Source organism: Anolis carolinensis, chromosome 6, assembly GCF_035594765.1.
Source record: "Anolis carolinensis isolate JA03-04 chromosome 6, rAnoCar3.1.pri, whole genome shotgun sequence".
NCBI lineage: Eukaryota > Metazoa > Chordata > Lepidosauria > Squamata > Dactyloidae > Anolis > Anolis carolinensis.
The window spans coordinates 28703450-28718775 of record NC_085846.1 but is presented as its reverse complement, the minus strand read 5'-3'; the positions used below and the strand labels follow the sequence as shown (position 1 = coordinate 28718775).

At 40.0% G+C, this 15326-nt stretch overlaps 1 protein-coding gene across 17 annotated transcripts in view; it reads left to right on the top strand.

Moving 5' to 3' along the window:
* The window catches only part of srcin1 (SRC kinase signaling inhibitor 1), a 366662-nt gene that overhangs the window by 272952 nt on the left and 78384 nt on the right, over window positions 1-15326 (top strand). For 11 of the 17 annotated variants that reach the window (XM_062984357.1, XM_062984358.1, XM_062984343.1 and 8 more), the window contains 4 exons: window positions 4123-4239; window positions 7574-7766; window positions 9403-9601; window positions 12009-12102. In XM_062984357.1, coding sequence (XP_062840427.1) covers window positions 4123-4239; window positions 7574-7766; window positions 9403-9601; window positions 12009-12102 — 603 coding nt within the window. The remainder of the gene's footprint in view (window positions 1-4122; window positions 4240-7573; window positions 7767-9402; window positions 9602-12008; window positions 12103-15326) is intronic. The other 6 variants (XM_062984350.1, XM_062984353.1, XM_062984359.1 and 3 more) reach the window with 1 other exon arrangement.

Genomic DNA, 15326 nt, shown 5'->3' with positions numbered 1-15326 from the left:
TACACAATGGCAGAGTCAAATGGTGTCTCATAAACAATGGCAAAATCAGGGTTTGCTTTTTGGAACATATTTATTTTTAAAAATATTTCAAGCCATGAATAGTTGAATCTGTGGATATGGGGGGTTGATAATACATATTAAAATTCAAGCATATGTTATCCTGGTTGCTGCCTAGGTCGAAAACTGAATGAGAGCTTTGTACAAGTTCTGAGTTTCACACCATTTACACTAAAGAGAAGAGAAGCCAGAGCCATAATAGTCTCAGGGATAAAGAATCCAAATTCCACAGTCTAAATCTGCATTATATTAATATGTTCCTGTATGTGAAATGCATAGCACTGAAACACAATGGAAATAAAGGCATTCTAAACTGATGGCTCCTAAGGCTACCAGTCAAAAGACATGGTATGATTAGCTATTTACTTCATCATTACTTCCTTGACAGATTTCCCATAGTATGGAAAATGATAGAATGAGTCTTGGCAGAAAAACACTTTGGGTGGAGTCACCACATCTCTCCTATTAAGTAGTAGGAGCAAATGGCAGAAGACTGTCAGCTGGAGCCACAATAGACCTGTATTGGAACATGCAGAAATATCAATTTCATATTTTCTCTTTGAAGGGATTTCAGGCCTGATTTTAATGCTCATCCTTAAAAAGTGAGTCCAACTTCTTATGCACAGCTGTAGGTAAAACCTGTATTCACAGGTCATAGGAATCCCCCAGCCAGTTCTTGAAATAATGCATACAAGGACTGAACGTTTCTCCTCAAAAAGCTAGTTTTTATGTGCACCCAGGAGTGGAGATCCTTTGAAACAGCAGCAGCATTCAAACATCTGACTATCAACCAGCAGCCCAAGTTGAAACATTCTCTTTAAAAGCATGAATCTGTTCACTGTATAAATTGGCCCTCCACACTGGCAGATTCTGACAGAATTATTTTCCCTTCATGGAAAAGTGTCTAAAAAGGAAACTGCACTGGAAAGTTTCCAGCAGAAGGCAACTTCCAGATCAATTTTGCAGGGCAAGCTCTTGAAACTTCCTGTCTCCTACCACGCTTACAAAAGTTCAAGTGTATTCTGATACACTATAAGATTTATGTATACTGGATTGAAACTGGAAAAGGTTGGGCCACTCTAGATTTAAATTTATCCCTCCTACAGATACAAATTAGTCTTGTGTGCGGATCCATTTTTAGACATTTCTTTCAGCCAATCCGGCTTCTTCAGTTTGTTCGGGTGCACAAAACGGCAAGGACCCATCCGTCACAGATTCCCGTCCGTAATGGAACCACGTGGCAGCCGATCTCGGCTCATCTTCCCCTATTCGGCATCACAGTTTAATCTTTTTTTTTTAAATTAATCCCAGCAAACAAAAAGAAAAACCTCATTCTCTGAAAACGACTACCACCTGGTACCTCTCCTCTTGAGCAGAAAGTAGAAACAGCTCTAAGGAATCATTAAACTTAAAACAGAAAAGAGACTGAAGCATGCCAAAAAAGAGGATTTTTTAAAAAGGAAACCCAGGGAGGATAGTGTCAAGAGGTCATTATTCTTCCTTACCTGGAAGTGGGAAGCCTCCTCAAAATACCTTGGAAAGAGTGTGTGGCATGGTGCAGGCCCGAGAGTGAAAGAGTCTGCACCTGCCTGCAGCAGCTCTCCTCTAGAGTAGAAACAGCTTTAAGAACTTGCCTCCTTTCAGTGCCTTGGAAAGATTGTGTTGCATGCAGGCCTGGGAAAGAAAGCACGGCATAATGGGCTGGATAGAAAACACATCTTTTGGCTCCCCAGAGTGAAAACAAATTTTCACCCTCCTACATTTGGGAGACTCCAGGAAAATGGATCGGGGGCCCCTCTGAAACTCGGGACACCAAAACGGATTGCGGTTCACTGCGATTGCACAAGCCTAATACAAACACCTGGTCGACCAGTCTCCTAGCTTCTGAACCATGTTCCAGTATACAATTGTTTGTCTCATTTTTAAAAAAAATGATATTTATAATCAGACCTGTATTAATAATTCCATTATTATATTAGCTATCCAAGTGCCAAAAGTGACATTGGGTTTGCATTTTAGTTACTTAAAAAATAATCTTCTTTTAAAAATTCTAGGCCTCACTACTGCAGGGGAAGATGTAAAGTGTAACTGAAGTACAAATTTCAGAAGTGGCAATTTGACAGTGAGCATCTAGGCATTCTGAACAGTTCATATTATTTTGAACCTCCTCTTCAGTAGTAGATAGGGAAGAAATGTGCAATGTTGGCAAATTTTTACAAATGTGCTCATTTTGGATACACAAGGCACAGTCTCTGTGCCTTGTGTGTGTGTGTTTGTGTGTGTATTCACTCTTCTATTTGTCTATGTATTTCTGCTTTTGTCTTTTATTGTTGATATGGTCAGTGGACTAGTCAATAACAGATCTATCTATCCTATATTTGACTCTTCTTCTTATAAACAGATTTAGGTAAAAACCCATACTCTTAACACAATTCTAGAAAATGAAATCTGGGAAAGTAAATTTTCCAGTCTTTCATTGCATTTGCAATTGAATTACAGAAGGGACAATGGTAAGGGTCCACAAATGGAGCCTTACCATTTGTGTTTTCTATCTAACAGTGAGGGCATGATCTGATTATCTTAGGGAGTTGATGACTTTGTGAATTTGAGGGTAACTTAAGCATTATCATTATTAAGCATTATTCTATATGCAACTCCATCCCAGACCGGACTGAATCAGTCTTGGTTCTACTGATTACTGAAACTGGCCAGAGTAGACAGAGGTGTCAGCTCACTACAGCCGCTCCTAAATGATGACACGGGACTTGCTGTGTTGTCACAAGAAACTTTACACATCGACATGAAAAAGCCAAGAATGGGAGGCATCGGCCAACATTCCTTTATATACCCTTCCCCCTTCATTCAAATATACATTTCCCGCCCAACAAAACCCCGCAAAGTTTCCCCGCCAAGTCCACAGCCGTTTCTTCTCAGGATCCCAGGATGCAGGTGTCTTATCTGTTCACAATGTCAGTGACCCTGAAACTCAGCGCCATATTCAGGCTCTAGGAGCAGGGTTCTGACACAGAGGTGTTATTTACAGAGCAAACACGCAATTTCAGTACAATGAACACAGCAGCAGTCTTACTCTCTTGGGACTATCAGTGCCAATGGCACCTCTATGTTGGGAGGATATACAGTCATTCGTGTGAAATGGGACTCTTGGCATATGACTGTTTATACTGCTGGGACTCATGGTCATTACTTTTTCTCACTTCTTGCTATCATAAACCTTGATGCTTCTCTTCCAGAATCACATTAGGTGCCTTCATGTCTCCCAGGAGCTGTTTTTTCAGCAATAGTGAATAGTTAATCTCCTGGAATTTCAGAGATTATCTCAAAGCTCAGAATAGAATAGAGTCTCCCAATAGGCAGACTCACCTCCTTAAGAAATAAGCCCCACCACGGTTGTATCGGCCTTGTTTGTATGCTGATTTTGCAATCTCTGTTCTCAATATAGCAGGAGAAAATAAGTGCCGGGTCCATTAAGTTATCCACGGACATGTAGAGTGATCCAGAATACAGCAGTCCATTTCTATGAGAAATAGTGGGGAATCCATTTTTCCCTACAACATTTTCCCCAAGTGGGGTGAGGATGCAAGACAGACAGGGAGCAAAAGAGCAAAATGCTTCCTTACACACTCCCTGCTTTTGTGTGCAGAAAAACACAAGATATTCCCTCTCACTGCTTCTAATACTGCTGCGAGAGAGAAAAAATAATAATTCTAGTGTCCAATTGTCTTGTTTCATAAGAACATAAATCTAATCACACCAAAGGCCTATCAAGTCACGCTTTCAGTTCACACATTGACCCACCAGTTGCATTTGGGAAGCCCAGCAGCAAGCCATGAGTGCCTCTTCACTCAACAACATCAATTCCCTGGCAAATTAAATACACAGGCATACTGCCTCTGATACTGGGGTGTAGATGTTGTTGTTGCTTTCCATTTGTAACTCTCCTGGGTTTTCTTACAGCTTCATCTTTTTTTTTCCTTTCCACAAAGAAATCCATTAAAGACAGAAAGAGGGAATAACTGTGCAATGTCTTTTGATTGGTACCACCAGGAGGCATCCATCTGGAAGCATCTAAAGTGCCCTGCACCTGAACAGGGCAACGTCCTTGCGTCTCCAGCAAATGTCTGCCAGTGCTTTGTTCCCCCAGCAGGAGAGGAAAGAGGAGAGGTAACAACCAAGCGGCCAGTCAATGCCTGCAGCGCAACAGCATTCAGCGGGCTGCTGTGCTTCTGATGCATGTTCAAAAGAGAGCTCAAAATGCTTTCACAGTTCACTGAGCCTCTTTTTGATGTCTGTCTGTCTTTGCCCTTAGAGAGCTACTCAGTTCCCCTGCAATGCTCCTCACAGCTTCAATGAGGCTTTGGTGAAATTTCAATAAGGGACATAGAAATGACAAGCTGAGTTGCTTATTTGCAAATAGATTTACACTTTGTCCAGTCTAGGGATTTAAGGGATGAGCGGGTCTTGAAGAGACCGTGACACAGGAAGGTTTGTTGGCTGGAGGGTTCTGGTAGCTGCAATACAGAAAGGTGATTTTTTTTCAAGCTATGCAAGAAGTTTGAAAGTACCCAGACCACCAAATAGTATTAATTCATAGAATTTACTGCTATAGATCTAGTGAAAGCACCTAGCTTGCATAGATTTTTCACCAAATTAATCAAAGAACGTTAGTTTTTAATCAGGACGAGTGTATGTCTCAAAGCTCAGAGGTAATAACTAAATATCAACTTCAACAGCAGGAGAGCAATAGTTGTCTCTGGAGGCTCTTCAAAAGAATCTGGTTGACATAAATCAGAGTACAATTTTTTAAAAAAATGTTTGGACTTGCTTTTTCTAGAGTGTCGAAAAACCCTGATGAGAAACCATGGACTGAAGAGAATATTTGCAGTTTGGGACTTTCTTTCTGTGAATTGTCATCAGGTTGACTTAAATTTATGGCAGCACTGTGAATGAGAGATCTTCAAAGCAAAAAATCTCACATTTTCTGCTTTGTACTGGAATATATGTCAGTGTGGACTCAGATAACCTAGTTCAAAGCAGATATCGGGGTATTTTCTGTCTTGATATTCTGGATTATGTGGCTGTGTGGAAGAGCCCCAAGACATTATGTCCTGTAACTCAAGGGCTGTGGCTTCCTTGATTTAGTCATCCACTTTTAATGCAGTCTTTCTCATTTCCTACTGCTTCTCACGTTACTAAGCATTATTGTCTTCTCTTATAAATCATGTCTGCCTTATTCTGTACAAAATTCAGATTTGGTGGTTTTTGCTCAGAAAACATTTTCAGAACCATTTTCTGAGCAAAAAATCTGAATTTTGTATAGAATAAGGCAGACATGATTTATTAGAGAAGACAATAATGCTTAGTAATAATGCTTACATCTTCTACAGTCTTCCAAACTGCACTGTTTCTAAAATGGAGTCTGAGTCCTGAATAAGCCCAGATCTGAACACATGGTCTGCGGTCCCTCCCATAGCATGGAGTTAAAGAAAACTGCAAACCAATATATACATATACATTGCAGTAAGCAATCTAGATTATATACATACCACATAACTCATGGAGGCTTGAAGAAGGTTGCTATATCCAACACATTCAGGTTGTGTTTTTAAAATTTGAAGTTCTTCCCATAAAGGCTCTTCTCACTGCAAATTTCAAAAAGGCACATTTTGTCTAGTTCTTATTAAAAATGAACTGAATTGGAAATCTTATCCTATACCTATTTATAAATGCAGGCAGTTTAAAAGCTATCTCTAGCAAATTAGAAAGGCATCATAGCCAAAAGACAGTTAGCAAAAGGAACTAAGAAAGAGAAGAAAGGAGACTCAAGGTAATTATTTGTGCTGATGGCATGCGTGAACAGATTGCCAACAGGTATATGTGTGTAAGTCTCTATAATCTTGATCACCAGGTGGCTTTGAGAATAAATTGGATCATCGCTTGGCTACTAAATTAATTTAACTGGACTCCCTCTATGAAGCAGAATCTCATTACGAGTAAGAGCTGTTGACCAATTAAAGAATCTTGACTTGATTAGTAATCTGCCTTTTAACATATCAGTTGTCTTAATTGATTGCATTTATATAAATTTGCATCAACTTCCATTTTAAGGAGAAAAGCACATCTTTAATCTAATCTTTCTGAGTCTCAGCTATAGTAATGCACAAGAACCAAACAACCATTCTTTGAACGCAAAGCCCCAGTGACTGAAATTAATCATTCCCCTATCTGTTAATTAAGTGAAGTATTAGTGAATAAATCTACCAATTAAAATGGTTAAAGCTTGTATCTTTATTACGATCTCCAAATTCAAGGTCAGAGTTTAGGATAGATATATCTGTGTTTTCAAGCTTTTGTATGTATGCAGAGATTTCTGAACATTTTTAAGGAACGTGTTCTGTTCTTGGAGTTGATGACACTTTAAGTCACTTTGCAATAATGCAAATGAGACTGCTTCAAAACAGACCACTCTTAACGCTACCAATCAAAAGAAACTCTTCAGATCTTTCTCTCAGTAACAAATTTTCTATGTTTAGAAAAAAAGAGAAAGCAGAGGAAAGTCACAGAAAGATAGATTCCTAGACCCCGTACCATTAATGGTTGTGTAGATGAAGGAATTTCATTAAGTGTTGCTTGCCTCGAAACCAGGTAACAAGCAACCCTTGCTGAAATTCTCTCTTCTGCAGAGCCATTGAAAGTATAGTACCCCTTTCTAGATTTCACTCCACCAACCCTAGCTGTAACAGAGCTTAGAAAAACTGTAGTGGATTGACCCTGTAATGCTGTAAGTTGAGAAAATATGGACTTAAAAAAAAAACATGCATTGCCAAATATTGTATAATTTGCCAGGCCTGAGTCTAACTTACAAAGATGCAGAGCACAAATTAGACATGGTGTACTATTAGGAAAAATGGCAGCAGGTGGCTCTTATGTTATTAGGATAAGCACTCTACTCTTGAGTTTGATCTAAACGTTAAAGAAACTATTCAAGTCAGTGGTTCTCAACCTGTGGGTCCCCAGGTGTTTTGGCCTGAAACTCCCAGAAATCCCAGCCAGTTGGGATTTCTGGGAGTTGAAGCCAAAACATCTGGGAACCCACAGGTTGAGTACTGCTCCAAGTTGTTGAGCATGTTATGAGGGTAAGATTCAATACCTTGGACAACTCCTTTGAAGTTCAAATTGAAACTGAGAATAGAATCAACTCCATTGGTGACACAGAAAACATGAACCATCCAGGCTGGTTAATCCTCCTATAGAGCAGGAGACCTAGATCCAATGATTAGTCCCAACTGGAGCAGACTACTAAATAAATGGAATATACATATGTGTTGACTTCCCAACTTAGCATAGATTCATCAGCCTCTCTAGTTGAGATATTAGATCTTAGACTGGCATAGAAATCTGATAGGGAATTGATGACATGTTCACAGTCAGTACAACTTATTGATAGAAAAAATCTGGTTCTATCTGTACTCATAGGTTTTTTTTTTCTGCCTTTCAGACTCGAAGCTCCCGGCACACACAGGGTTCTCAGCCTGGCCTGGCTGATCAAGCCAAACTCTCCTTTGCATCAGCAGAGTCTCTGGAAACCATGTCTGAAGCCGAATTGCCCATAGGGTTCAACAGAATGAACCGCTTCCGGCAAAGCTTGCCTTTGTCCCGTTCTACCAGCCAAACAAAGCTTCGGTCACCAGGTAAACTCCTCGGGTACAAAGGTTTCAAGCAAGACTAAGCCTGACCTTAGACAAAGTAAGATAAATGCCTGAAGCAGCAGATTCTGAAAGATGGTTGCAAACTCATCTCTAGGTATTGTCCTGTCCTTAAGGCAATATCATATATAACACACAATGTCCACAGTGTCCTGTGTAATAGCTTCCATTCCTTAGGGGTGAAGCTGTTGCTCTGTTGTTAGTGTTGAAGTAAAATTCAAGTGGCAATCTGGTTGTCTTTCAACTTAGGAGTGGACACTATATATAGCAAGGTGACTCAGGCTGGTCCCATGTTCAAGCATTCGTTTTTAGCAAAGACATACCTCACAACCTCTGAGGATGCCTGCCATAGATGTGGGCGAAACGTCAGGAGAGAATGCTTCTGGAACATGGCCACACAGCCCGAAAGACATACAACAACCCTGTGATCCCGGCCATGAAAGCCTTGGACAACACACATCCTTGGTTGTTGTATGTTTTCCGGGCTGTATGGCCATGTTCGCCCACATCTATGGCAGGCATCCTCAGAGGTTGCCTGCCATAGATGTGAGTGAAACATCAGGAAAGAATACTTCTGGAACATGGCCATATGGCCTGGAAAACATACAAAAACCCTGTGATCCCGGCCATGAAAGCCTTTGACAAAGACATCCTTGATCATAAAGCAGAATCCTTTTCAAGAAAGTTGACCTTCATCTCACACTGGTGGAGTTTTGTTTGTAGTGATCTCTGTGAGAATATGCATTTGATTCTACTTGGCTCTAAGTACCTCTTGTGGTGCACCTGCCCCCTGTTACATAGTCTTCCTAGCTTAGTCGGCATATGTTTTTACAATCTGAAGCACCTAATTTCCAGTACTTGGGAAAGTTACTTTCCTGATACAAATCCAAGATTATGGAAGCTGTGATACAGAAAGAAAAAAGGTTTTGTAACTCAATAACGTATTGTACATATTAATTTACTTATTTACTTTGGATTAATGATTGTTATTTTTATTACAAATAGTAACTTTAGGCGTTTGACAGAACACATTTCTGGGTTATATTTTTGGATTAATTATTGTTATTTTTATTACAAATAGTAACTTTAGGCGTTTGACAGAACACATTTCTGGGGTATATTTTTAACATAAACCTATCATCTTGATACAACTGAAGAATCAATTAATATTCCCTTTTAAGCTAACAGTAGCAATAAGAGCAGAATGTCAAACTCATTTTTCTAGTTACTCCCATGTGGCTGATGAAATTAAAATATATTTAATTATCCTAAATACAAGAAGAGATAGGTACACATGGGATTCCTTTGGGAGGAAATTTCAGAACTCCACACACTAGGCTGTGTTACAGGTGGGCATTAAATTATCTTCCAACTAAACTGAATGTAAGATCTCAGTGAATGTGGTATACTGTGAGTGTGGCATTCACATTGAAGGGTAGATATTTTTATCTGTCATTCTGACTCAATTGCACTGTAGTTTAACTCTTTAAACCCAAAGAAAAATCCTGCATTACTCAGAAGACTGCACTTAGACCATTCTAAGCATGAATTGAGTTAACCAATATTTTGCATCTCTTGACCAGTTTCTTTTCTGCACTCCCATAATTTTCCATGTCCCCAGGCATCCTTTTTCTACAGTTTGGAGATGAGACGAGACGGGTTCACATCACCCATGAAATTAGCAGCATGGATACTCTACATGCCCTCATCGTCCACATGTTTCCCCAGAAGTTGACAATGGGCATGCTGAAATCTCCCAACACTGCCATCCTGATTAAGGATGAATCCCGCAACGTGTTCTATGAGCTGGAGGATGTCAGGTGAGGAATATGCTTCAACATTCCTTGGTGAATTCATCTTTATTCATTACTTCAAGAGTAATGTGGGACTAATGTGCTACCTCTTTTTAAAAATCACTATTGTGATAAAAAATATATACTGAAAGCCAAAGTAATATCTCACTTTTTAAAAAATTGCATATACATGGATGATCCATGAGATCTCTTCCAACTCTACGATTCTGATTCTTGAGGACAAATAAATATAGACAGTGTCTTATTTTTGGGAAAACACAGTACTTGCTGCAATGGGAAGGGGAATACTTTTGTCACAATGTGTCAGTATTAAAGTGATACTCTTTCAATCTCCTTTGATCTCAAAAGTAATTATTTTATGGTAACCTTGTTCCCCGCACCCTGCATTACTTAGTAGAACACTGTCTTGCCACCTCATTAGATAATGATGTAGTCCATCTCATCCAACTCTGTGTCCCATTTAGAAGCTCAAGCATCCCCTACAAGTGGTTGTCTTGCCCCTGCCTTAAGATCATCAGCTAGGAAGGCCCACTATCCATCTGGGCCATTGGTTCCATTGGCAAAGAACCCTTGACTATGAAGACATTTCTCCTCATCTATTCAAGTATATTTAAAGCCCATGAAGTCAAGTCCTGCTCTTTGCCTTTGTCTAGGCGTAGTATTTGAAAAAGCACTATTCTTCTGCCCGCACGAGTCTTCATGTCTCCAAGGCTATATATTCCCAGTTCTTTCTTAAGTTGCATCATAGAATTCCCTGTCTCCCTGCATTCCCTCAATCATTTCTACTGCCCTGTTCTGAGGCAGTTGCCATTTTTCTTGTGTCTTTATCCAAGTGCAATGCCCACGTCTGCACTCCAGAGAAAGTCTGATTAATGCAGAATGAAATGGTGTTTTTCTTTTCATTACAGCAAAATTGTAGGAGGTTGGGTGTAACACATTGTGTGTAACAAAAAGTTCTTCCAATATAATATTCATTAAGAATACACTCTGTCTAGACACCTGTTGTTTGTTAGCCTTAGCTCTGGTTTTCTGTTCCTCCCAGATCAAACTGTTGAGAATTTAAAGCTCCTTCTGGATTAGACCATCTGGCCTAGCACTCTGCCTCTTACAGTGTGGTGTGTTTGTGTGTCCTTTCAAGTCGCCTGCCAACTTATGGCAACTTTGTGATTTTCATAGAGATTACTCCGAGGTGGCATTGTCAGTTCCTTCCTTTGAAATGTCGCCTATACCACCTGGTATTCTTTGGTGGTCTCCCATCCAAGTATTTACCAGGGCTTCCCCTGCTTTAACTTTCAAGATCAGATGGGATCTGGTGCCTTTAGTTCAGTGGTTCTCAACCTGTGGGTCCCCAGATGCTTTGGCTTTCAACTCCTAGAAATCCTAACAGCTGGCAAACTGGCTGGGATTTCTGAGAGTTAAAGGCCAAAACACCTGGGGACTCACAGGTTGAGAACCACTGTTTTAGGTATTTAGGTTCTGACTCTCTTAAATAGCTTGTCTGAAGTCGCTGTGACGTTCGCATGCAGGAGTTTATGGAAACAACAGTCCCCAATCCCTCAATCCCAACTCATTCTTGGACCCCACCATCTATTATTCAGCTGTTTAAAGGCTCTGAAACTAGAGCAATTGTAGCTGGAAGGCAATCATAAAACTGCCTTTCACAAATGGTCTTGATGCCTCTTTGAAAGCAGTGGACAGTACCACATCTTGCAGCAGATAATTTCATCATCCATTAATTATGTGTTATGTGAAGCTTTTCCTTTTGTGCGTCCACAATCTCCTGGCAATCAGTTTAATTGGGGCTGCTGTTGCTGACTTTTAATATTACGATAAAGGGAGACAAATGTACTTCTAGCCACTCTCAATCCACACTGAGCATAATTGTGAGAGACTTATGTCAAATTGCTCCTTAGTCATCCCTAGTTTATCATTACCCCTTCCACAAATCCCTGGTGTATCCCACATTAAGCAATTCTGAGAAATCAGAGAGCTGCCACATATCAGCCTTTGGCAGCATCTGTGTTTGGAGCCATGCAGAATTCCTCTGATGTGAAGCTTGGGGATTCAGCCTTAAAGTTTCTAGCAAGTACTAGATATCTGTGTAATTCATTGGAAGAGTATTCAACCCAAGCACAAAATCTATACACAAGAGCCAAAGAGGAACTGTGTGGAAAAATCCATATATATGTATTCACTCCAAGTTTTGCATTAAATGTGCAGATCCTTTTTGCTTTTTGGATGGGCTTGGGCATGCTGATCTGCACTTGCATGAAGGCTCTAGCAGCTGGCAAGGGCCAGTGATCTCAACAGATTGCCTCTGTACAGCTGCCACTATAACTGGTAGTACCTTATCTGACTCTTGAAACAATAACCAATATATTTGTTTGGTTGTTTTGTCTTTTATTTCTTGCAGAGATATCCAGGATAGAAGCATTATCAAAATCTACCGGAAAGAACCCCTTTATGCCTCCTTCCCTGGATCTCATATTACTAATGGCGACTTACGGGTAAGAGCACTACATTGTACAGGAGTTATCCCTTTGTTGTTACCTTCTTGGATGTGGGTGGACCAAGTGGGGTGGGCAGATTACTAAATTCTAGCCCTGTAATCCCTTTATCATTGAGACCAAACCAAAATGAGCTTCTAGAAAGCCATCCTTTCCTACCCTCCAGGTGTTTTGGTTTACAGCACTCTTCTTCCACAAGTATGGTGGAAGTTGTTGTTCCATGATGTGGAAAGCATCAGGTTGCAAAAACGTACAGCCACTACCGGTAGTACATTTCTGCAACCATCCAACAACACAGGGTGTTTTTTTTTTAATACTGACTACATAGATTCCTTCTTTTTCATGACCCAGTGCTCCCTAAGACTAAAAAAAATGGGATTCTTGGGTAGATTTCTCCTTTTCCTTTGCAACATGAAAGCTTTTGATTTTGATCTAGGAGTTTCTTCTGACTGTCAAGCCTCTAGAAAGTGACAGTAATTCCTTGGAGTCCAGTCTAGGCTCCATTACTTTTTCTTTGGTAGGACCGATAAACTTAGAACTGGATGCACTCAAAGGCAACCATGATTCTTTGGAGTGCTTTATTTCCCCTAGGATTTGAATGTTTGAGAAATGTTGACTCACTTTTATCCTTAAGGTGGATCCTATGCTTCTGATACATGTAGAGAAAGGTAATGCTTACAGAAACAGGATTTTAACATAAGATATCTCTAGGTTTGAATAAAATATCACATCTTCTGGTTACACAAAATCAGTGCTACTAGACAGTAATATGGAGATCATGGGAAGCTCTTTTAGAAAGCAATCCAATACAGTTACATAAAATTAAAGGACCCCATAAATGATCAATTATCCTCACAGTACATTTTTTAAATTGCTCCGAATTTGATGTTCCTCTAAAGCAGTGGTTCTCAACCTGGGATCCCCAGATGTTTTTGGCCTTCAACTCCCAGAAATCCTAACAGCTTCCCCCTCCCTATAAGCAAGTCAGTCCCAGGTAATATGAGCTACAATATTGCCAAACCCACATTTGATCAATTTCTGCTTGTCCAAGGGCTCCTGTTCTCTTAAAGCAGTGGTTCTCAACCTGTGGGTCCCCAGATGCTTTGGCTTTCAACTCCTAGAAATCCTAACAGCTGGTAAACTGGCTGGGATTTCTGGGAGTTGTAGACCAAAAACATCTGGGGACCCCAGGTTGAGAACCACTGCTCAAAAGCAATTAAATTAGTTACATTTTAATTACTTTAACAAAAGCCACTGAAGTGCTATAAGCTACTGCATATACTTTCCTCCCCTGCTTCTTCTTGTGTCCTGAACACTTATGAGCATGTGACATAGCTGAAGCCCACTGTTGAACCATTAATTGAGGCCATGTCAATTTAACTGTCACTGTTACTAAATGTTATCATTGCAGTGGAAAGAATTGGAGTTGTACCTTGTTTAGTCAGAATCATAATGTTTAGCCAGAATCTTCATTGCTGGAGAAAGGGAATTTATTTCAAAAAAATTACTCATTTCTGATTAGTCATTCCAAGTGTATACCATGGTGCATGAACAGAAAAACACGCAACCTGCATGTAAATACACAATCATGACTGTTTGGGGAATTAGACAGGAAAATAGAAAAGCTGAGAATGAAAAAAATAATGGAGACAGTAATAGTGTTTGTGTGTGTATGTTGGATGGAGTGATGAGCATGACAGTGATCATTTCCAGCAATGTACGAGGGTTATCCAGAAAGTAGATTACGTTTTGGAATTTAAAATGAACACAGTATAAGAGGAAACATTTACCATATGCAGTTGAATGCCATACCCAATACCACATCTCACATAGTCGCCATTCAAATCTAGGCACTTACCATAGCAATGAATGAGCTTTGCAACTCCTTCCCCACTAAATTCTGCCGCTTGCGTCCTCAACCACTTGTTCCAACAATGGGGGCGTGGCTGGCAATGCAGCGTTTTGGCGACACTGCACAGCTGCAGGAAGGAGTGAAAGGCTGGTTGAGGACGCAAGTGGCAGAATTTAGTGGGGAAGGAGTTGCAAAGCTCATTCATCGCTATGGTAAGTGCCTAGATTTGAATGGCGACTACATGAGATGTGGTATTTGGGTGTGGCTTTAAACTGCATATTATAAATTGTTTTCTCCTATACTTTATTCATTTTTAATTCCAAAACGTAATCTACTTTCTGTATAGGCCTCGTAGATGTAGGAATGAGGGTACTCAGAGCTTATGGACCAAACAATGAAGTTGATAATCAGGATGTTATTCAGAGTAACATGCTCTAGACATAAGGAAGAGAAAGTGAAGGGGGCGGGGGGGAACTGCTGTTTTTGGTTGAGGAAGAAATCTCCAGCATGGAATCCTTATCAGGTAGAATAGTTATCTCAAAGATAGTGTTTGTCTATACCAGGCATGGGTAAACTTTGGCCCTCCAGGTGTTTTGGACTTCAACTTCTGCGATTCCTAACAAATTATGGGAGTTGAAGTCCAAAACACCTGGAGGGCCGAAATTTGTCCATGCCTGGTCTATACACTTCCGCTAGTGTTCCAGACCTTGGTAGAATTTGATACTTGCCTGGAAATACAATATTTTAAAAATGGTAATAGTCTTTACAGCTAATAAAAGGACAGGTTTAAATAAGTGGGGCCATCTCCTAGGAAAATCCAGCCAAAAGATAACGATCTTCACTGATCAGGAAGCAAAGCTTCAATATTCCTTTGCCTTGTTTCCCCTGGCTAACAGAGCGTCAATGGATGAACCATAGAAACAAATGTTTGTGTTTTGCATAATATATTCTTATAGTAGAGTGCATATAATGATGCCGAATTTGAGGCATTCATGCAGAAGATGAATACTGCTGAACTCATAGGCGTAATTCACACAGCAGGTAAAATGTTAAAATGCTTCCAAGATTATACCACTTTCAGATTGCAAGTAGGAGAGGGCAATATTTAATGTTTCTCAGCAAATGAAATTGGAGAAAATTATATACCAGGAAGGAAAATTCTGGCACATTTTCCCTTACATATCAGGGTTTTTTGTGAAAATGTGTAGATGCTACTATGATGATAATGATGATGGTGCACGTTACCTACATCCACAGAACACTCAAATGGGCATAGTTAATCTTGGCAATCTCATCTTTTCTTTGCATGAGTTAGACCATAGGAAGAACTGATGGGACTGGCTTTCATTTGTTTTTATCTTTCCCATCCACC